Raw genomic sequence first — 23737 nt, 5'->3', positions numbered from 1 at the left:
TCAGGTGACTCAGTCATGTGTGCATACCATAAAGGAGGTGAGGGTGTTGGGAGCAGCTAAATTAGGTAATAGCTTTCCCTGAGGCTGTTAATTATTGACTCTGTAGGAAATCACAGGTGGCCGGTCCAAACTAATCTTATGAGGCGCCCGCCATGTGTGGCCGAGCGCAATGTCATTTGGCTCTTAAAGTAATGTCACTCTACGTCAGATAATTCATTCGGATTAACAAAGATGTATTTCTAAAAGGTTCTTTCTTTTTAAACCTGTCATGGGTTGATTGCAACTGACAGAGTGAAGAATGCTAAAACCAAAAGAGGAAACCACTGTCATTTCTTATAACAATAAACTTCTTGAATAGCCTACTCACTTACTCCTGACAAAAAAAAATATAATCCCTTTACAATTCCTTTTAAGTCCAACTATTAAACATCTACCCATAGCTGCCCTTCTCTTGACCCCTCTCTCTAACACTCACACACACACACCACACCTTTCCAGAATCAATGACAGACGTGCCTGATGAGTTTGTGCCTAGTCTTCTGGTCTGTAAAAAAGGAAAAAATGTACAGAAATTTTCCTCAGGCTGGCCAGGCTCAGACCTAGATGTGGTTTTCGTTCTGACTTCTGATTTTAATCAGCCTTGTGAGTCTTCCAAAGTTATGACAGCAGTAGGCTATTACAGTGTTTTGAGAGACGGTCTAAAAGTCCAGCCATGCTTTATTTGTGACCCACAGCAAACACATTTCTGCTGCTCTGACTCAGGAATTTTCACTTCCAGTTCAATGAGGCAGACATTATAAACTGGCGATGAGGGGGAATTCACACCACCTCTCACTGCAACACCTGCGGTTTGAAATGACAGTCAGGTGATACCTCCTAACTCCCACTCCAGAGGCTTGTCTTTCCCATCTGACTGCGAATTACAGAGCAACAAACATGACATTAATTGAAGACCAATACACTCTTTGCAGAAGGGCAGGACATCTTGTCTTCTCCCAAATGTTCCCCAAACCACGTCCACTTCCTGCAGCCAGGTGCAGACAGGTGTTCTTTGTCTCCACAAATTCTTTTCTCTACATTCCTCACATCACTACTTTGGTACACTAATTTTACTGGCTAAATACAGTTAACCACTTAAATTCTACTAGTGCCTCTTTCCCTCCCTATATATATATATATATATATATATATATATACACACACACACACACACACACACACACACACACACACACACAGTATGCACTTAGCACAAAAAGTAAGGATTTGTGTTTGGTAGATTATTTCTCTGTGGTAACAATGCTTTTTGGCAATAAATCTTATACAGTTGGAAAGCCTGTTTAATTCCCTTTCAAATGGTGCCCCATTTGTAAGGAACATGCATTTGTGGGATGAGCAGCAGTGCTGAGTATGTGGGTTGCACCCATGAACAATTTGCCAAATCTTCTCTGCCAAACAGCTTATTCTGCCATTGACTCGTTAGGTGTTTGGTGGATTGGATGATTGAAGTTTGAAGAAACAAGACATATTGGCAATTTAACAATGTATTCATTTCACAAACAGGAGCCTCAGTAGCGTGTGGACGAACCATACACAGCCACAACAGCCTGGCACCTCCTCCTCATGCTGGTCACCAGCCTGGTCACACACTGCTGTGGGATGGCATCCCATTCTTCAACCAGCATTTGTTGCAAGTCAGCCAATGTGGTCATGTTGGTCACTCTGGCATGAACAGCACACCCAAGCTGATCCCACAAGTGTTCAATGGGGTTGAGGTCAGGACTGCTGGCAGGCCATTCCATCCTCTCCACTCCCATATTCTGGAGGTAGTCTCTGATAAACCCCGCCCTGAGGGGGCGAGCGTTGTCATCTTGGAGGATAGAGTTCGGTCCCAGACTGTGGAGATATGCGATTGCCACTGGTTGCAGATTCTCATCTCTATATCTCTCCGCATTGAGATTGCCTCCAATGATGACAAGCCTTGTTTTTCCAGTGAGGGAGATGCCGCCCCACACCATCACACTGCCTCCACCAAAAGGTGTTACTCTATCGGTGCAGCAACCAGCATAGCGTTCTCCGCGTCTTCTCCACACTTTGACCCTACGATCCAACTGCCGTGGGCAGAATCATCCAATCCACCAAACGAGTCAATGGCAGAATAAGCTGTTTGGCATTGGCAGAGAAGATTTTGAAAATGTAATGCTATTTTTCAAAGTTTTGAGCACCACAATTGTAATTCCATTCACCTCTATTGTGCTGTGGTGGTGGGAGAAATCTCAGACACAGGTATCTCAAAACCTGGACAAGTTAAACAACAAAACTACCTGCATGGCTAGTTACCACTAGAGGTAAGTGAAAACACTGTGATGAAGTGGATGAACCCAGCACTTACATACTTTACTTTCTACTGCCTTTACTTACTGTAAATGTACAGTGAATGCCAAAAGCACTGAGTGCATGTTATTTCTGTAGAAAAAAGATGGAAAGTGTGAGGATGTGTAGCTAGATTAAGGACAGGTTTAAAATGGACAAACTGAAACAATGCAATGAAGATGAGAATGAATCAATGGCATGGTACACCCATATGTTTTCATAAAGAAAAGGATGTTATGCGTGGGTGTGTCTGTCTCAGTTTCTGATGTGGGTACTGGAAATGCACAGACACTCGTCTGAGCTTACGGAGAAAATTAGAAAATAACCTTTGTTTCTTCAGTGATTCATTGTGGGTAAATGTTTTTCTTTCCTAAATGCTCTCACTGCGTGTGAAATGGCACGAATGTCCTGCAAACAAAGTCAGGGCAAAATAGCAGACCTTGAACAGATGTCCTTTCACATAAAATGAATTCATATTTTGATTGTGAAGCCTTTTCTGTGCTCAAAGGGAAACCTCTTCAATCTATAATTATTAAATACATACAAATAAATACATTACATTTCCAGTCAATTTATCACTCAAGTTAGATAAAAACCGCTCTCAAAAATAAGTCATAAGTCATATGTGCAGATTTAATTGTGGCGATACTTGAAGTCTTAAATGCATGTTAGATGAAAGCTTTTATAATAAGGTTTATGCGGTTTCAGGTCTGATCTGATAGGTGATTATTGTTATTTATATTTCAAGTCTTTTACATTTCCATCCCCATTTTTTTAGCAAGACCAATCAGAAACTGCTTGAGCATGAGGTATAGTCAAAATCAATAAACACACTGTTTTTATGATAAAAATGTCTTAACATGAACCCAACATATTATTAGCAATTATAAATCAGCCTGTTTGTGAAAAGAATACACTGATGATAGGCTAACTGGCCTATAGGTAAGGTTGTTAGGTCCTGGAGTTTGGCAGACCCAAAAGCAGAGGCAGCAGGCAGAATAGAGCTTGAGTATTTAATGAATGAATAAAATACAAACAAAAGGTGTCCAGCAAAACAGCAGCTAATGGAAAATCCAAAATACATGAAAGTAAAACCAGGAATAAACAGGACCAAAAACACAGAGACGAAATGGGTAACTCACAAACAGCCACTCCAAAACAGAAAAACAATACAATGACCTGACACCGGACAGGGGGCAGACAAAGACTAAATACACAGGGTAACGAGGAAACACAAGACAGGTGACACAAGGCTGGGAAACAGGTGAAACACATAGGGCAATCACAAAGGAGGGAAAACACAGGAAGTAAAGTAAGACAAGACAAGACAGAAAACCAGACCGTAAAAATAAAACAGGAAACAGAGCAAAAAGACAAAACAGAAAAAACAGATTACCAAAATAAGAGAAAACACACCAAATCCATAACAAAGATAGCCATCCAAAGATACAATTCATCCTAAGAATTCACTCATCACATGTTTGTTTAACATTAAAACATGATTTATAAAATCATGTTAACAATTATTATTGTAATAGCTTAGTATTCTATGGCCAAAAAAGGTATGTACAGGCTTTAGGCCGTCCTACAAGTTATTGTAGGCCCAGTTTAACATGCAACTTAATTTTATACAATATATGCAGTAGGGGGACCCTGCTCCGTCTCTCTCTCAGTTAAGGGGTCCTTGGCTTTAAAAACTTTGAAGACCCCTGTTGAAGACCCCTGTACTAGAAGACTGTTAATGTGAGAAAAGGGAGCAAAGAACAAAAAAGAAAAAGAAATAAACAATTTCCACAAAAAGCTCTTTCGGTTTGAACAACAATATCCATTCCTAAAGTATTGAATTATTTAGCTCTGTGTATTTGCAGTCTTTTAGCGTTGCAGTTTTCTTCAGTATGTTTATCCACCTAAACTTTATAGACAGTTACTGTAAAAAAAGAAGTAGCAAATCTAAAATACCGTAATAACACTACATATTACTTGGTTTGACTTGAAAGATAACTCTTGTCATAAAAGAGATGTTTATTTTTGGTGGATATAGCGCTCAAATGATTTGTTGATTGATCAATTAGTCAATTGCCAGTAATGTTTGACAATCACACAATTGCTTGGGTTAATTCGGCAAGCACAAATGCCAACTGGTTCCAACTTTTCATATATGAACTTTTGCTGATTTTCTTTGTCTCATAATAATGGTAAAACTAAATACCTTTGGGTACAGTTTGTATGACAAAACAAGCAATTTAAAGATATTACTCTGTGCTCTGGAAACGTGTGATGGACATTATTCACCATTTTATTGACCAAACAATCAATTGATAAGGAGGATAATTCATTTGTTTTATTTATTCTATTAACTTACACTGACTACAAAATAATAATTTTGAATGAGATATGGGTGTCATTATTTAAGAGAAAAAGGTGTTTAGTGGTTAATTATCTCCAAAAAAGACCCCTATTCATTCTATATGCATTTTGTGTGTGTGTGTGTGTGTGTGTGTGTGTGTGTGTGTGTGTGTGTGTGTGTGTGTGTGTCTATTGTGCAACACTGAAGCTGGTTCAGCGAGTAGTGTGTAAGAGAGGGAGGGAGTGAGTGACGAGGAGGAAAGAGTCATCCACTTCCTCTATCAGCAACGTTTGCTACTATCACAACCCATTCATAAATATTAGTAATCCCACAGTAATGTTGATGCTTCTGCTTTCAACTGGAGAGGCCCCTCTTGAGTGTTTCAAGTTCAGAGGGAAAAAGTGACGCACACTTGTACTGTAGTGTGTTATACATGTAGCCTAATCTAAACTGCCACTGGGAGGAGCTGCAGGAACACAGAGCACACCACAAGAAAAGCCCCAATCACAGTCAGTCAGTGAGCAGAAGGCAACAGTTCTGAGGTGATAATGGGAGGACTACAATAGTCATTCATTTTCTCTGCATCATGCAGGGATTTTGATTTTATTTCTATTTTCATTAATCCCGCTGGAAACTGGAACAAAATCTGTTTACATGGAACATGAAGGTAAAACAATGGAACAGATAAAATCAACTCCAAGTTCCTGAAAAGATAAAAACTGATAAGCGGTAAAATGAAAGTATGAATGAGTATGAATGCGTTATGTTGTGTTTTTTTACAGAGCTGTCAAGAGATGATTTAAAAGACAAAAAGAATCAGTTATCAAAGTTTTAAATTAATCACAAATTCCAGGTAAAATTAACCTTTTGTGGAAAATGTTTTTTTTATTTTTTATTATTTTTGTACTCAAAAATAGCTTGTATGTCAAAAATAGCTTTTTACTTTAAATTTGCAATTTTCATTTTCCCCTAACATCCATTCTGCTTCTGCTTTCTGGTAATACTATCAGAGTAGTATGATACAGATAAAGTTGAAAAGGAACTATTGCTGAAATAAAGTTTTCTGAAGCAATTCTTTAATTATGTATATATACATATATATAAAGATGAGCATCTTGTACATACAATATGAAGCATGGGAATTAAGTAGAGGTTATACATAAAAAATACAAGTTTATTGTGTACTGAATCAAAAAATCAAATGCTAAGTTACAATAAATAAATAAATACAGAATGTGGTTTTGTGGTTTCATGTCCCATTGGATCATTAGACATGATGAGTACTTCTGTATTTCTGAAATATAGTAACCACCTTAGACTGGGTTAGACCAGATCAAACCAGCCACAAGTTCACTGACAGGATATCTGTCAGCAAGCTGTGTCAGTAGTTCACACGTCTCTGACTGCAATTTTTAAACAAGTCTAGGAGCCCTGATGCCAGATGAAACTGGTATATCTTTAGTGTATGGTTTTTGATTGAACTTTGCCATATTCTGGACTGAAGCCAGTTGTCCTTTCTCAGGTATATTTCGTCACTGTATGCTTCACTGCCCACCACTTCCCTTCTGCTTCCGCCTTCATTCCCTCTTCAGACTAATGTGTTTACATGCAGTCTCCTACGATGACTCCTCCACATACGCATACAAACAGCTGCTGGGGGTTTCCTATATGTTTTCTTCAACATTATGTCATCGACTAAATCATTAGGAACTCCTTTCGAAATCACTGTAGGTGTTGTCTAAATATACACACATAACTTAAATAACACTATTCAAAAATGACACCAACATGTCAGAAGAACTAAGAGAAATTATGGATTTTCTGTCTTTTAAATATTATACTGTTAGTGGTTATTTTTGTGTGTTGCCACATTCAGCGCAGTATAAAAATCTATCTATCTATCTATCTATCTATCTATCTATCTATCTATCTATCTATCTATCTATCTATCTATCTATCTATCTATCTATTTATCTATCTATCTGTTTGAGCAACGTTTGCTAAAAACCACAGTGCCCAGCTGTTTTAGGAAATAATTTTGCCTATTTTTAATGTAACAATATATACGTGAGTTTGTTTTTAAGATGTATGTCTTCAGTAGGAAGTAATGAGCTTGGGGCTGAGTCAAAGTATTTGGAGATGGACAAACCTTATGTTAGTTTCTTGTTAGTCTAATCTTAGGACATGCCTGACCTTGTCATAATGATAGGCTTCTGTTTGTTAACCCCAGTGTGTGACCCATTCAAATGCATGAATGACCACATGGGCACATCCTTCTGTTACAATCCAAGGCAACTCAAGGAAGTACATTTATGTGCTAATGACATGCTTTGAGTTCCTTGTCACCTGTCCCCCAACATGTTGTGACAACACAGTACAAAGATTACACATGGAAACTTTGACAGCAAGTTTTGTTCTGACATCCACTTGCTGAAATGTCATTCAGCTTGGGAGGACAGTCTCTGTATTGCCACAATGAGAGGATAAAGAAATGCTACTGACTTTCTGTTCTTAGAAACCGCAATCATGTCTAAATAGAGGATTATGATTGTAAATTACATCATCATTATGATAACTTTCCTCTGTAACGGTCTTTTTTTCCCCTAATATCTCACAAATTCTCTATTAATGATGATAAACACTGATAAGCAAGAAATCAGGCTGAAGAAATGCAACCTTAAGTATGGTTTTGAATGCAGAACTGTTACTTGTAGAGGTGTATTTTCACAGTATGGTGTAGTATTTCTACTTTTACTTAAGGATCTCAAACTTCTTCCACCACACACGTTTGTTTAACCCTCTGAATCACAAACCATTTGCTCCTGTCACATTATTACTCACTGTGAGCTCATTTTTCTATCTACAAGTTTTGCACAACCATGGCCAGAAGTATGAATAATTCCTAAATATCTTTTGAGCAGTATAACAAAGTTATAATGGCATAAACATATGCGTCGACGCAGCGGTAGCGGTAGCAGCAGAGAGTAGAAGCCATCAGGCAAGTGTTATTTAAATAAACTCCTGGTATACTTACAAACTTTCCAAGTCCTCATTTTATGAGTAGCCTACAGAACCTATTTGTACTACTGTAGAAGTTTGGTACCATTCAGAGCATTATTAGTGGGGTAATTTACAAGATACACCTGTGGTTCCATGATGATGATGATTCCTGATTGCGCTAATTTGACCAATGTTAGACCAAGGGAAAAAAGCTTCTGGGGGGCTGTTTGGCTCAAGGTCATGGTGCAAAGAACCCTAGGGTGAAATTACTCCGAACCATCCCTTTAAAGTGCCCAAATTATGAAAAAAATCCCTTTTTCTGGGATTTGGGGTGTTATTTTGTGTCTCTGGTGTTCCACACACATACAAACTTTGAAGAAAAAAAACATCCATGCTGTTTTGAGTGAGATACGGTTTCTGAATGTGTCCTGCCTTCAGTCTCCGGGTGAGCTGTTCAAAATCTGCAGGGCTTTCTACGTTATATGCGTTGCAGCAATGTGCAGTACAACAAAAATATGGTGTTTTTTGAAAATTAAACCATGTAAACCTATTCTGATACAATCTCAAATCACAATTATGAACCTGAAAATGAGCATAACACTTTAAGTATGTTATATTAAGTTTGGATGAATCTTCGTCACGTGGCTGTGCATGTACGTAAACAAAGATGGCTGCCTACGCGTAGCTGAGAAGCTGTAGAATTCTATGCATTTTACAGCTCCTTGATCATGCAAATGGTTGATTTTCTACAATTTTTTTTTAATCGGATATGTTCTATGTGAGCTTTTTATCCTCTTAGTGTTTCTTTGGCCTAACTTTGGAGCTTTTTACATAATGTCGGTGGAATCAGCCGAGGCGCATTCAGGGACCTTCGGAATCTTGAGAATCCGACGAACAATTGTTTTATTTTCAGCTTCTTTCTCGGGGAAGTGGTTTTCTTTTGAAATCTTTTAAACAAAACATGTTTTTTCTAATCAGCCGGCGGGTTTTGGGGTTAGGAGGGTTAAATAATTTGCTTCCACTTAAGCAGTCTTGTCAGGTTAAATAGCCAGTCTGAATTTGAAGGAACGGGCTGCTAGATTTCCACAAATGTAACACACATACACACACAAGTTACGTGCTGATTCTGTACACCAATTAAGCATTGCTTTGCTGAATGTGCTCAGTCTCTGGGTTTCCTACGGCTGTTCTGCCAAGTCCTGGATCCCTGTGAAGTCTTATTCATGGAGCTTTCCAACGAATGCAAACACATTTCATCTTAATGGCCTGGGAGAGAGTAAAATGAGAAACGTGTTTTTTCCTTTGAAATGGAAAAATACTGAAAGATTTTCTAGCCAGGAATAAATATACTGAATTTTTTACAAATGTGAATCACATAGCTGTCATTATAAATTGATAATGTTATCAATCTGTAGTAGATTTTGATATCATTTAGGTTTTATGACTTATAGTTCCACTTCCACGTGCCAAACTCAATTACTAAACCATAACTCATTACAATGATAATGATGTTTGTAGTTTTTAGAAAAATGTGTTCAAAGTATTACATTGTCTGTGGAATGTAGAGAAGATGAGACAGATAATATGCAAGGTGTGTCAAGGTATGAGAGCTTGAGACACCCTATTACTAACATGGGAACGCTTTTAAGATACTAGAATAGTCAATGGTAACGTACTGTTAGTCACTAGAATGATGTGTGAGAAAGCGACTGAGCAACACCGATACTAATCTGGAAGTCTGTGAATGACAACAGGTAATAGTCCCTTATGAGTGACACTGGTGACATGAATGTTTGTTTGGAAATGTGTGTGTGTGTGTGTGTGTGTGTGTGTGTGTGTGTGTGTGTGTGTGTGTGTGTGTGGAGGGGGGGGAGTGCCTAACCATAGGGAGTGCCTATGGTTAGCATTTTCCACATTTTATCATGGCATGCAGTGTGGGACTCGCACTGGTCTGGTCTTGGTCTTGACTCGGTCCCAGCCCCTCAAAGTCTTGGTCTTGTCTTAGGCTGCGTCTCATTTCTCTATCTTACCCCTACCCCTTAGTTTTGCACGCTCCCGTGAGTAAGTCTCGATACACTCTGGTCTTGGTGATGACTTGGTCTCGGTTTAGGTGGTTTTGACTACAACACTGGTGGAGGAGAATCTTTATCTTCTATTTGGATCCCTGGATCAAATTGCTTGATAGTCCCCCAGGGGTTAACAAGATGAAACAAATAACAAAGGTTTTATTCTTTTGAAAGCAGAAAAAATGTATGCCAGATTAGTTGTATAGATTTGCTTGCGTTCTCTTATCTGTAAATCACATGGGTGGTATCATACAGTGTGTGTGTGTGTGTGTGTGTGTGTGTGTGTGTGTGTGTGTGTGTGTGTGTGATGTAATATATGAACACTAGACAAGAACCACATCTAAGTAATAACTGTGTTCTGCTCTTACAGTAAAGGCAGAAAGCCTGTTTGAGTAAAACAGGACAATGACTATAAGGCAAACTCTTCACTTCTATCTTAATGCAAGTACTCCCATGCCCATATATACATTAAAAGTGTTATTAGTTGCTGTAATTGTGCCTGGTGCCTCATACTGTCCACAAAGAGATCCATTCTTGATGCATTTTTAATTTCAGTGATGGGGGACTAAATCAAAGTGCTCTTCCCATGCATACATTATTTCTAAAATTCAGGTGAAGCTAATATTAGTCTTCAGCAATCTCAGCTAGACAAATCAGGTGTGTATCTTCCAAAGTTAGTGTTTTTAATACCAAAACCCCCCTTTGTGTTGCTATCCCTCTGACATGGCTTAGCAAGGAAACATTGTCTGTGGAAGCAAAAAGAGGGAATTTCAAGCTAAAAATAGTGTAACTTTGGGAGATACTGTACTTGATTAGTCAAACCTGGACTGCTGAAGCCTTGTACGAGATTTAGCTTAACGTCAAAATGACTCAGGATTTAATCCCCCGTCACTTGAATGGTTCCAGCAACCAATTACCCTTTTAATATACATAATGGCATTGTTTTAAGATAGGCTTGAAAAAATGTGAACCTGTCATGTATGATGTCAGAATGTGGGATTGGTAATGGGGCTGAAGGTACTTCCAATTCCAATGTTTCAGGTTTCAGTGATTCCTATCAGGTTAAGTACAGATCCGAGAGTGGAGTTAGATAAACAAAGATCATCTCTGACATCTTTGGTATGTGGTGTCATCCACTACGTCTGATTTTGCAGTATAACAGTAATGTGTCTGTGCTGTATGTCTGATAGATGCGTAAGTGTGTGCTATGATGTGTCGATGATATGATATGACGACATGTTCGTGTGATCCCTGACAGTTTAACAGCTGTTTTGTGTTTTTATTTTGCTGTCTTGTCATACAGTGACACAGTGTTGTAGATGGGGAAGGCTTCTTACCCCCTGTGCGACCTTAAAAGGCTCTGTTATAGAGATACTGTAGGTAGTTTCTGTCTTAGGACGATCCTGTGCTGTACACAACAGACAAAACATGCAGGTTAACTGGAAATGGAGGCAATCAGTTGCCAGGCATTTCTCCTCACCGAAAGTCACAGAGACATACCGAGTACGAGGCCAATAGAGGCAGATTTGTTCTCACTTTCTTAAATATGTATAATCTACCTTTCTCTTTCTTTGTTTCTTTAAACCATTTCTTTCTGTCCTTTGTTTTCTTTTTCTTTTCATTTTTCCTTTATTTTTTCTTCTGTTTATATTTCTTTTGGTCTAACCCTGTTTATATCCACAATTTTCAACTTGTGGATCAATTCATTCCTGATTTAATCTTGATAAATAATCAGTTAAAAAAAACTTTCAATGCTCCCCTGTTCATCAAGACTAGTCATAAGGCTTTATATTAAAAGGGGTGCATTTCCATGATTTCCTGTTGATCAGAATTCCGTATTATATAATTTTCACCTGATTGTCAGGAATGTCATCTTGAGCAAACCAAAATCAATCCAAAGCAAATTGGTGTAAACATGCAGGTAGATGAGGATGAATCATTACCTTCTCTTTCCCCCTTGCACAATATTTCATTGTCCTTGTGTGTGTGTGTTTTTTTTTTTTAAAACCTTACCCGACCAACATCTCATATGCCCCAGGCTTTTCCTTACTGTCACTACGACTTTAACTATTGCATGCTCATGACGGTATGAAAGAAATGTTGTTAGTGTGAATGTGTCAACAGTCAAGTGAAACTTTCATCATTTTTAAAGTGACATCTTTGAAAATAACAAATGAAGATTTTCCCTGTGGCGGTTGAGTATCCCTAGAGCAGCAAAACCCCTCACATCATCATGGTAGAGACTCAGCATTAGATATCAGGTTATACGCTTAAAAAAACCTCCCAGACTCAGCTAAATTGCAGCTACCATTACGCTATAATTATAAATTATTTTTTCAATTGCATAAGCACATTTTCTTAAACACTGTTAAGAGACAAAAATTGCATTGGTCTACAGATGTTGTTGATGTGTAAAGACCTTAAAGTGGAACTGGATTTTACCCAGCCACTGGTTAGCAAACACATCCAAACCTCTGACTGAACTGTCGGCAATTGAGTTGCATTGTGAGTAATGCAGGCCGCAGGTTTTGACAATGAAGAAGAATGCGTAAAATTAAAGACGATATCTTTGATCATGCTGCATGGATCGTGACCTTTTTTTAAATGCATGTTTATACATTAGCATTCTGTGTGAAAGCAACAACACATGGATATCTACTGGAGATTAATAGCCTCACAAGTTTTTGCATACAAGCATGGCAAAAATATTGACAGAAACCTTATTATTTACACTTTCCAATGATTCCACTGCCAACTAATATGTGATTTTTAAAATTACGTAAATTAGATAAAAGATCAAACTTTTCACATTACTCAGTCACAGCAGGTAACATTTCACAGGGCCAGCGCAAACCCACCCCCCCGTATTTGAATATCTTCACATGCCAATTAGTTTCGGTATGGGTAATGTTTTTTTCCCAAATTCCAGCCCAGTCTAAAACTACTTTTTACAGCTTTTTTTTTTTTTTTTTAAGTACAATCATAAAATACATACAACTTAGATATTATTGTAGATTAACTTGTGTTGAATACAAAAAAAGTCATGTGACCTGGAAAATACTGCTTATTTGTTGATTGATCAGAGCACACCAACATCATCAGAGGGTTAATCTAAATACAGTACAAAATGTATTCTAATCCTGCTAAGCTCCACCATTAGAGCTCTCCGCCCCAGACAGTTAAAGATTGTAACATTTAACACATTGTTTTCAGAATCATGATTTTCTTTTGATTTTGAATAAAATCAAAATAAACTTTTCTCAGATGATCTACATTTGTGATTTGGTTGTTTAAATCTATGTAAGTGACGACTGGCTTCTGGTGGGTCAGTGCCAGTGCTTCACGTGCAGAGGTGGCTGGCGCCAGCTCCCAGTTGACCCTAGTTCCTGCCACCTGCAAGGCATCACGTAACTCCGGTCTCGGATCATGGCCTTCACACTGGGTCTTGTTCCAGAGAGGTCCAGAAGCGGTCAGAGGGAAAACACACACAGAAGTCTCCTGATCTACTCATGCTCATTACACCCACACAAAGCAAGATATTCTCCCTTGCTCGATCTCATAGACCGGGTCCTGAGCATGCCACACTGATCACTGATCCACACTGATCAATGAAATAATAATACCCAACCCTTGGGCAACTGACAGTAAGGAAAACAAATAATGTGACACACAATTAGGTCATTTTCATGCCGTGATGGGCCAAGTCCCATTGGCGGGGAATCCTACGCCTGGTCCTTTGAAGTACAGGACAAAGATTACCAGATGGAAGAGGAACTATCCATCAGGTTCGGTTGAGATGACAACTGATGCACATGACTTAATTAATGTAATTTCCTCGCTTCTGTGTGGTTTTGTGTTTAAAGCTTAAATTGTCCAGTGTGAGGGGAGAGAGTAAATGTGCTCTCTGTATTGGTTATGAGAAGTGTGTAAATGGATGGGAAAATTTAGCTGGTCATTGTCTGTGTTTAGATGGGATAATGCCCGATGGCCTGACTCACCACTCTGTGCCGCCAGTCACGTCAACATTCCTTCCACCATGTTTGTTTTGGAATGAGTATCCTCGAACAAGAACTTCATTCCTCCATTGCACTGCTAGCCATACTGCTGAGGCAAGGTTTCCTGTAAGCCTTTGGACTGGGTACTAATCTTCACACCTCATATACAGTAATACAGTCCCTCTGCGTTTTTTCCCGGCAGAATGTAGATTAAGTAATGGAACGTTTTAGAGCTATATAATAATACCGAAGCCTCTACTATAGTCATCTAGTCATTTCCTCTTTGATACACGCCATGTTGAATGTGTTATGTTAGCAATCTAAATCAACACAAAGTATCAAAACAGAAGCAGTACACAGAAACTTTTGCTGGGAAATATACATTAGTAGTATTACTTATGGACACTCTTACTTTGCCTCAGGAATATGAAGTGATAACATCTTTTATTTAATTAACAGACAGACCTTCGAAGGGAAACCCATGCATGCACAAGGACAACATGCAAACATATCACTAAAGGTTCCCAGCTAGCCATCCCTATCTATCTATCTATCTATCTATCTATCTATCTATCTATCTATCTATCTATCTATCTATCTATCTATCTATCTATCTATCTATCTTCATGTTATTTTAATTCATTGAATTTTGTAAAGTTATAAATAAATGGGCTGTACTCGATATTCAGAAAAAAAATTGGTTTGGGATTGCCTCCACATGGCTCTCACAGACCGCCCCCCAACTCGTCAAATACTGGTTAAAGGTATTAAAGGTATAATATGCAGTATTTTACTTGACTGTTTAAACAATGTATAGACTACAGTAATACAAAAATAATCCCTCTCATCACTTATGATGTGATGTGAGGTGGAGTCCGTGCTAAGAAAAAGTTACATTCCATTTGGTGAAAACTCTGAACATAGTCGCTCTCATCAGTTTTACAGTAATTGGTATCATACATACGTATCATACATTGTTACACTGTTTCCTTTCCTGAAAATGTACCTGCGTGAACCTACCTTGAACCAATCCTCATTTCCTCTGGTGCCTCTTTCTTTACTATCTACTCTCACATCATCCAAGTGAATGGAGCGATTGTTACAAAATGTATCTATTTTTGTGTGTCTCATTAAACCTTTTAAAACAGTGTAAACTGAACCCTGATCATGTCACTTTGTTCTCAGAGCACTCGTTAATGCTTTCAGAATCAACTCACAGAGGTCAAGCCAGTAGATGATAGGATATGAACCACAAAACAATCGTGATGGAATTGTTTTATAAATAATTGTTTTATAGAAACCCTGCCCTCTGCCTGGATTTTCTCCTATTTTGCTGAATGCGGGACCTTTTATAACCTCACAAGCCAGATGGTTTGTTACACAGAACCATCTGAGAAGCCGTCGTTTGTAAAAAGGCAGGCTCTTTAAAAAAAATACCTGGCAGGTGTATAAACCATCTGTCTATCACATCCGCCATTGTTGTTTTGAATGAACAGTCGCGCCACACATGCCTTAACCACAGCGGTAGCTGCCAGTAGCTCCTCACCTAGTCTATATATCCTCGACGTTCCACTTCCAGGATTGCTCCGGTGCCGCAGGAAATTGCATATCTTTTCGCCGATGTCTGTTTCCTTCTGCTTTTCTCTGCTCCTAGGATCTCTGCATGGTAAGTTGAGACAGCTAGCTAGACTATCTGTCCAATCTGAGTTTTCTCTCACAAAACTAAAACAACTTTTGAATGTACACGTTCCAATATAGGGGAGGGTCATGTCTTTTTATTCTTTGTTGAGGGGATGGTCACCCAACAATTTTTAGTCTGGGGGGGTGTCACCCAACTTTTGTATTCATGAAAACAGCAACATTTCAAAGTGGCTTGTTTGGTGCATATTTTTTCATGTAGCTCTTAGTCTCGGCCCTCTTTCGCTACCAGATGGGTCTGACCCATGAGTTTGCTGGGGGGCAGGGGGAGCACTGGTGGCCGAACGGGTAATTGCATTGTTTAAAAAATTAGTGGAATAATTACATCTGGCATGACTAGATATTTTATAAATATCTTAAATAACACAAAACAACTAAACAATAGTTACTGTTGCACTAGTCTGGACATCTTGCTGTGCCAACCTTGCAATAAAGGTTTCCTAAATGCCATACATATAAATGTGATGTCAGCTTACTAATTGATTGCGGGTTTTGTGTAGATTTGGACTTTTATACGTTTATTCCACTTTGTTTAAACGGCGAAGTGGAGAGGCCTCGTTCACCTATTGAACGAGCTGACTGGTGAATATGACGCTCGTATCGGCCTTGCTGGATACACCCTGACCCTTTTTGTGGATCTACTGATCGCTGTGGATTACTTTTTTTTCGTGTCATTGGATTACGGCAAAATACAGATCTTTTTTCTCAACGTGTCTTCACGTTTTATGGTGTGATTGCGCTTCGTTTCTGCGTTTGGAGAGCCATCTCAACAGACTGTAGGTCGAACACTGATTGTTCACCATTACATTTTAGTTGAATGTAAGTGTCGGGGCATTCCGCCACCGTCTGTCTATTGTGTTCCAAGACAGCCGTGCCGCGATTGGATTTCATAAGGACAAATTGTTAAATTGTTACAATGTAATTTAAAATCTGCTTTAAAAATAAACATACATGTTTTGGAATATAATGTTCAGCTTTGGCAGCTTTACCTATGTGCTCAAATATACAATGACTATTGTATAGCATAGCAACCAGTGTTGAATTTGTTATTTCCCAGTGTCCTTTGCTGAATGGTCTCAATGTATTATTGTTTTATTTCATGTGAATACTAGTTTACTAGAGGAGGAACTTAGTATTTTAAGTAATGCAGTAATGCAGGAAGTGTGCATTTAATTTCCATGCTTATTGTGTTTCCACAACGTTAGTGAGTAAATCTACTGAAATGGCCACCACACCATAATAGAGGAGTGTGATGTGTGAGATCAGAAAGCAAATGTTAACTCATCTATGTTATGGTTGTGAAAAATCAAAGAGCATCTGTACATCTTTGATAAGTGCAAACTAGCACACAAGGTATCAATAAATTGCAGGGGAGAGTCATGCCTCTTTTTCAAATTGTTTTTGGAGGGTCATAGAAAAATTATTACTGGCGAGGGGAGTGACAAGTCCTTTCAGCCTAAAGGTTCCAAAACTCCACCGGTGGCCCCTGAAATAAATAAAAATAATGAACAGTCACTTATGCTTAGAACGGTTTAGCTTCAGTTTCTTTGTTAAACCATTTGCATCCAAACTGCTGTTTTAGTATTTCTGTTTTAGTATTTCTGTCTTTCAAGTGTTAATCATGAAACCTTGCAAAGAGCACAGGATGTATCCCTCAGGCAGAGCGCATAATGTGGAGGAGATACCGGGCCTGACCAGAGATAAGAAGAAAAGCTACTGATTGCATGAACCGAGTAACTAACTTGACTGCCAACTCCAAAAAAGAAAGTCATTTTTCTATACTTGTGCTCAAGCGCTGTAAAACTGACTCTACTTGCAAGTAAAAATGAACTTTGAGAGAACTCTGATTTTGTCCAACAACTAGCCAGACCCTCCTCCGCATCGTGTGGATGGTCTGGAAAAGCCTACTCACCTGACGCTGATCGGTAAGCAGATTGTTCAGACCAGTGCCTGAATTGGACCAAAAAAGGTACCTGTACTCTAATTAAGCAGTTGCATGACATAAACATCGCATGTGTCTTGGATATATTTATACGCGTCTTGGTAATATATCACTTAAAACGCGTTTTTATTTCATTACATACATTCAGGGATCGACATTACCGTTTTTACTCACCAGCCACTAGTTGTTTTCCACAGTTAGTGACGCAGCATTTTTACTAGCCACTATTTTGTGGGAAATGACATTATTATTAATTTTATAGTTTTATTTGATTAACGTTGACTGTGGTGTGCTACAGTTACACTTAAACAACTAGAATTACAACTCTTTTAAATGTAGCTAAATGACCACCCAAATCAAGACTACATGAAGTGTAGGCTCTAACACGACCTTTTTGCAACTGATCAAGACACAGACATTAAAAGAGTATAACTTCTTGTTGCATAAATGGTGCAGGGGCGTAGAAGATTAATTGTAAGTGGTTTGGAGCGCACGCTTACATGTTGTTCAAGCATAGTCAGCAGCTGGTGACAAGAAGCTGGGCGAACAGAGGAAAGTCTGTCGTCCTGCACGCAAGCTCTACTTCTGTTAAAATCCTGCAAGTGGACAGATCATGCTCTGGCTGCGGGCTGCGCAATGGATCACAGGTGTCCTCCTGTGTTGGGCGGTGGCACAGTGGCCTACACTAGCGATCAAGGTTAAAATGATATGTTTATCCAATACAATTATCCATGTTACCAAGGACATTTTCAGCACCTTTTTTCTCAGCATTAAGCTGCTATGAGACACAGTTATGCAGGAGTTTATGCGTGTGTACCTACTTATCGCAGGAGGTGGCGGTACTCATGTGGACTAAAATCAGAAGTATCAGTATCAGTCAGTACCAGTGAGTTTAGGCTCATTTCCGGCACTGCTTCAGACACAAACACAACAACATACAAAACTATCGTAGGGGAAAGAAAATATACATCAGTAGATTCAATACAAATGTTGTCAATGTATAAGAAAGAAAAGAATCACCTAAGCAAAAAAACAAAACGGGGGGAATTACTTAACGCATTCAAGTGGAGCCTGACAAGATGGATTTTCGTGTGATATTTGATCCAGCGATTCTCACGTGATCTCACGATATCACAAGAATCCAGCTGCCATGCAAGGTAAGGACCTTTATAGGTGTCAGCAAAGAGCCTTTGGGCCCCACGTTGGTGTGTAACCCTGAGCCAATAACAGCATGCAGGTTGTGCAGTCTGTTCTCATTCCCAACCGTTGCTTTGCCCCTTGGCGTCTAATACAAGTTTAACCGACAGACACACACAGACAGGATAAAGCTCTGCATTTGCACAAAATCCTGCAATCTGGCACCTTCCCGTGGAGGTGTGGGTGCGTTAATTTGTGCATTAGACCGTAACCGCTGTTAAACATTTAGAAAATAACATTTTATTCCTCTGATTCTGCTTTGTTCATCGCTCCCTCTCTTCATTCACACTCTTGCTTGCTCGACCCCCGCTGCTCTCTCGCCATGGAAAATTGGCCAACTTTGAGCACTTGTTTGCTCCCGTAGCATCAATCAGAGTTTATATAAGAGCACAATCAGAAGTGAAAATGACAACAATATCAGCTGATTTCTGAGAAATGTTCTCCATTTCCTGGTAGCATTTATTGTAAACTCTACAAGTCAGCAGGCACTGAGAACAAAAACAATAACTTATAAACAATTAATCTTTTCAATAAATAAAACACAGCCACATACTTTTTTTTCCACACATAGTCCATATAAAAACAATGTCAGTTATTTTATAAATAGAATACAATAAATACATAAATAAATACATAAAATCATAAATACATACTAAAAAAATAACCTTATAAAATAAAAAAAATTAGAGCTCAGTAGTCCTTTTTTTCAAAATGACTGTGGGGTTGATATCACTACCACGTGAGTGGGATGTGCTTGAGTTGATGATCATGGACCCCGTGTCTTTAACGTCGGGCACATGAAAGGATGCCACGGGACAGGGGCCCCGGACATTATTGCAGACGAGCCTCTGCAGGGAGGCGGTGTTGACGATGTCGAAGCCCACGCTGCCTCCGAATGTGCTTGGCTTCCAGTACTCCGGGGAACAGATGGGGTTTCCCATTAGGCCCTTAAGGGAGAAAGGGGCCCCCATCTCCACCATGGTCTCCCCAAAGATGGCGTTAGACCTGGGTTTCTCCACCAACAGACCCGGGTAGAGTTCCACAGCATCGACGTGTCCGTACATCTCCTCAAGCACTGCGGACATTTCTTTCTCGCCTGAGTAACACAAAGGAGGACATAGTTTTAGTTAGCGACTTAATCTGGCTTCTCTTCTCTCGCTCAGCAGCTGCAAAGCTTGCTGCTACTCTAAATATGAGCTCAGTGTTTTGACTAAATAATGATCGCTCCTCATTTTTACTCTCTTTCTTGTATCTAATACAAGCATCTACACACTGATATTTTTCTCTCCTCATACATCACACTTGGTTTTTAATAAAAAAAAAAAAACCATTAAATCCTCTTTCCTTATGGAATTTAAATCTCATCTGAAACAGGAGGCCTCTCTCGTCTGTTTATGTCATGCTCTCTGTGATGACAATCTGCTTATATTATCTCAAGAAGAAGTGGACATCTGGTTCTTAGATTCACGGAAATGAATTCCTAACCTCCAAAGCTGATGGGAACTAAAACTGAGTCCACACCATTTCTTTAATAAGCAACCTTTGATATAAGCTTTGATCTGTAGCGTGGAGTTTTGTACAAGCTCACATTTAATTCCTGCAATCAGTTCATGACAATGCAGCAATAATTTGGCCTGAGGCAACATTTTCTTTCACTTCATATTGATAATAACTTCTTCACTAATCTTCTGATGCCATCCTTTCCACCTGCAAGTATTAGGCTTGGTGAATCTGTCTCACCTGTCATGTCTTCAAAAGAGCTGTAGGGCTTCATGGAGAATCGTTTCCTGTAGGCGTTCAGAGACTGGTAGCGCATTTGTCTGCTGTTTTCAATGGACTTAATGGCCACATACATGATAGGCCCTGGGACATTTCGGCCACCAGCAACCTAAAAAAAAAAAAAAGAATGGAAAGTCAGTTAACCAGCTTTGAAGCAACAGTGGTGTTACAATCTGAATCCAAATGCTGCTCAAACTGTTCTTACCCGTCCCGCAATCTGATTGGTAAACGACTCCACAAGGTTGTTAATGCCGTGCTCGGTCACTATGGAGGTGTTGAAGACAAACTGTTTATAGCTGTAATCTTTCTCCTCAATGTGGAAAGTGTCAGGCATCAGAGGGTGCCAGTGGTACAGGGTGTTGAACTCGGATGAAATGCGGTTCTGGTACTGGAAGCGCTGGTTGAACAGCAGCTCGGGGTCAAACTTGAGCTTGAAGTGATAGCCACTCAGGTGCTGCACATAGTCCTCAATCACAATCTTGATGGTCTCTCCTACACAACAGAGGATTCAATATTTTATATAATGCAGATATTAGAGATGCTTAAGTCCCTCCACTTAAAAATGACTTTTAGGTGAATAAGGAGACATCTTGCCCAGCAGTTAAACTTTTGAATAAAAATATTTGCACATTCATAGATCCTGTATTTTTCAATGTGGGAGAAGAAGTAGTTGTGGTTTTATGAATTTTTAATTAGGTACTTTTGTGGAAAATCCATATTAGACACACATTTTTATTCCAGCAGGGTATTTTATACAACTGTTTACAACTAAACATTCCCTCTATCTCAGATCTTTCAGTAATTCCTGTTTCTCATGGTAGAGCTGAAATGCTTTACTGTGTGCAACAGGGTTGCTGGTTTGTGATTAACAAAACAAAGTACAACTTCCTCTTTTCACAAGTGACAGAGTAACTACACTAAACCTATGACAAGTGTATCACATGTCTTTGTTATGACTTTATTTCCCCTGTTAAGTCACAGTAAATGCTTTTAAAACTGTTGTGCATAAACTCACCAATTAGAATGAGCCGTGTGGTCTGGAAGAGCCTCTCGTCGTCCCAGTCCGGGTGGACCTCCTTCAACACATCACACACCCGGTTATGTTCCCGTAGCCAGATGGTAGCGTACATCATCAGACCGGGGACCAGACCGAATGCCTCATGGCCCACAGCAAAGCGGTGAGAGTCAGGAACATGAGGAGGGTAGTGCATGTCAGCGCCCACTTCCTTTACTGTTGGGGGGTACACCTCTCCATCCAGGATCTGCAGAGTTACACAAGAGAGGAAGCAACTGTTAGACACTTGTGTGGTCTGAAGCATTTTGCTGTTTAAATTACTTCTGTCTCTTCTCATACCTGAAACTTAAGCTTGCCATCCTTAAAGAGTCTGAGCTTGTGTTGCCTCTCCAGGTCGTTTCCATAAATGTGGTTTAGGTCCACCTGAAAGCAATAACAAAACCATTAATACAAGTTAGTTATTCACAAATCTCTGTCTCTCTGTCCTGACTAAAATCTGATGAGGCTTGAAATCTGCTGTGCTTACCCCGTGACCTTTAGCTGAGGTAAAAGCAGGTCCTTTCTTCATATCAGATTTGAAGAACTGGTGAGTGAAATGCTGTGCAAAGAATGCAAACATCAGGCTGGTGCCCTGTGGGTCAGGGATAAACTGTCTTCTCATTAGAAGCTTCTCAGCCAACAGCTTAGCATCCGGTAGCTCCTTTTTACCTGGGGAAACAATTAAGGACATAACAGTAAGCATACAGTACAACACTATACCACAGAACCAAGCCAATTTAGTTTGGATAAAACACGTTAAAGTGATTGAAATGTGATTGATTTATTTTTACTTGTAGGAAAAGCTATAACTAAGGTTAACTGTCATAAATTCCTGAGACACATTCAATGTGGTTTAGTTTTGGCTTGCTGGGGCAGGTCTTTCTGTGCTCCCTTGGCACATTTTCACTCAGTAAATCCAGCGGATCATCATCATCATCATCATCATCTTAATATGTGCACTTCCTTTGTTGTAAAAGTATTCAAGAATCTGAGAAAACTGGTTCTCCAACGGCAGAGAGAGTATAACTCACCTAATACTCCCATAGGGGTTGGGCAATCCTCTGGCACAGGGGGGAGGGTTCGCGTATAGTAGGAAAGGTTGGAATAGGCTTCCCAACTTTTGTAACCATAATCCGCATTGTAAGTTGGAGGACTATCAATCAGGTGGGATCGAGCTAGAGAGAGAAAAAAAGCATTTCAGTATTAGTATAAATGCTACAAATGCTTCTCTACGAGCTGCTGTACAAATTATTCAATATGTTATGAAGCCAATCCATCCTCTCATTTTGCCTTCAGCTAGAGACACTTACATGTCAGCACATATCTCATGATGGCATCCCTGAGAAATGAGATGTTGTTGATGATGTTCCAGAAGCCCTTGAAGTGGGTGAGAATGTAGTGGATAGTGTTGGGTGATGGCTTCAGGGATATTTTGACCCAGGTGAAGAATTCAGCTGTAGAAGCCAAGAGGGAAAAGTGAATTAATGATCAAATGACCCCAACAAAATATAAAGATTTTACAATCACCTCAAGTGTGCCATTCATACTTACGTGTTGTGCAGTTGTGTCCCTGATATCCTGTGCGGGTGCAATCACACTCGTAATTATCTGTTCCAAGAGCTGTACAAACGCCCCTGTTCTGGCATGGCTCTGAACAACATGGATTGGCTGTGACAGACGATGTTTTGCGGTTACTGACAATTCACTTTAGATTCCAACACAAGTCTGTTAGAATAGCCTCAAAATATAAATTATCCAAAAAAAAAAACACTACAATATTCGTTACGCTTTATTAAACGTCTGCGCTAATGAAGACATCATCTTTTTTCTTTTCTTTTTTACCTTAGTGTTATAGGCTATACTTTTCCTATAGAATCCATATCAACAAATTGAGTGGTTTCTAATAATGTCTAATATAAAGATACACAAAATATATATATATAAAAAAAAAAATCAAAAAGGAAATACAAAACTTATGACATCTCAAACCGAACTTTTAAGAGCGCCAACTTCTTATCTAATTTTCTGTTTACTTACCCCCTTCGCAGACAAGAAACCCCAGCGCCAAGAGCAAACCCGCAAATGTGAGTGTCTTCATAGCTGGCCTACTTCAAATACTTGGTCGGATCTCGTTCTATCCTCTCCTTTCCTCCGCTGTGATATCTCTGTTACGCTGAAAGTTTGTAATGTCCAAACCTGCTCAGGGAGCACCTTATATCTTTGAGAACGCGGTGACGTCATCGCCCTCCGTTTTAATGAATGATGCAGACTTGGCTATGTGCGGAA

The 23737-nt window shown here is 39.3% G+C and overlaps 2 protein-coding genes across 2 annotated transcripts in view; one reads left to right on the top strand and one right to left on the bottom strand.

Moving 5' to 3' along the window:
• The window catches only part of arpc5b (actin related protein 2/3 complex, subunit 5B), a 174358-nt gene that overhangs the window by 114997 nt on the left and 35624 nt on the right, over positions 1 to 23737 (top strand). The window lies entirely within an intron of this gene.
• On the bottom strand, positions 19041 to 23644 carry ptgs2b (prostaglandin-endoperoxide synthase 2b). The gene is made up of 10 exons (XM_078258578.1): positions 23489 to 23644; positions 23003 to 23119; positions 22762 to 22905; positions 22483 to 22626; positions 21939 to 22120; positions 21752 to 21835; positions 21413 to 21659; positions 20603 to 20889; positions 20359 to 20506; positions 19041 to 19714 (listed from the first exon to the last, which is right to left on the bottom strand). Exons 1-10 carry the CDS (start codon positions 23547 to 23549, stop codon positions 19302 to 19304), a joined length of 1827 nt encoding a protein of 608 aa, XP_078114704.1. The 5' UTR covers positions 23550 to 23644; the 3' UTR covers positions 19041 to 19301.

Source organism: Sander vitreus, chromosome 9, assembly GCF_031162955.1.
Source record: "Sander vitreus isolate 19-12246 chromosome 9, sanVit1, whole genome shotgun sequence".
Classification (NCBI taxonomy): Eukaryota; Metazoa; Chordata; class Actinopteri; order Perciformes; family Percidae; genus Sander; species Sander vitreus.
This window is presented reverse-complemented; position numbering and strand designations above follow the sequence as displayed.

What these genes read in the sequence shown, in the direction of transcription:
- ptgs2b (XM_078258578.1), bottom strand. Translation starts at nt 23,549, where the DNA reads ATGAAGACACTCACATTTGCGGGTTTGCTCTTGGCGCTGGGGTTTCTT. An exon ending in CATGAGATATGTGCTGACAT is followed by an intron (nt 22,627 to 22,761) that starts GTAAGTGTCTCT and finishes TTCTCTCTCTAG; the next exon opens with CTCGATCCCACCTGATTGAT. An exon ending in CACACGGCTCATTCTAATTG is followed by an intron (nt 20,890 to 21,412) that starts GTGAGTTTATGC and finishes TCTGTTGTGTAG; the next exon opens with GAGAGACCATCAAGATTGTG.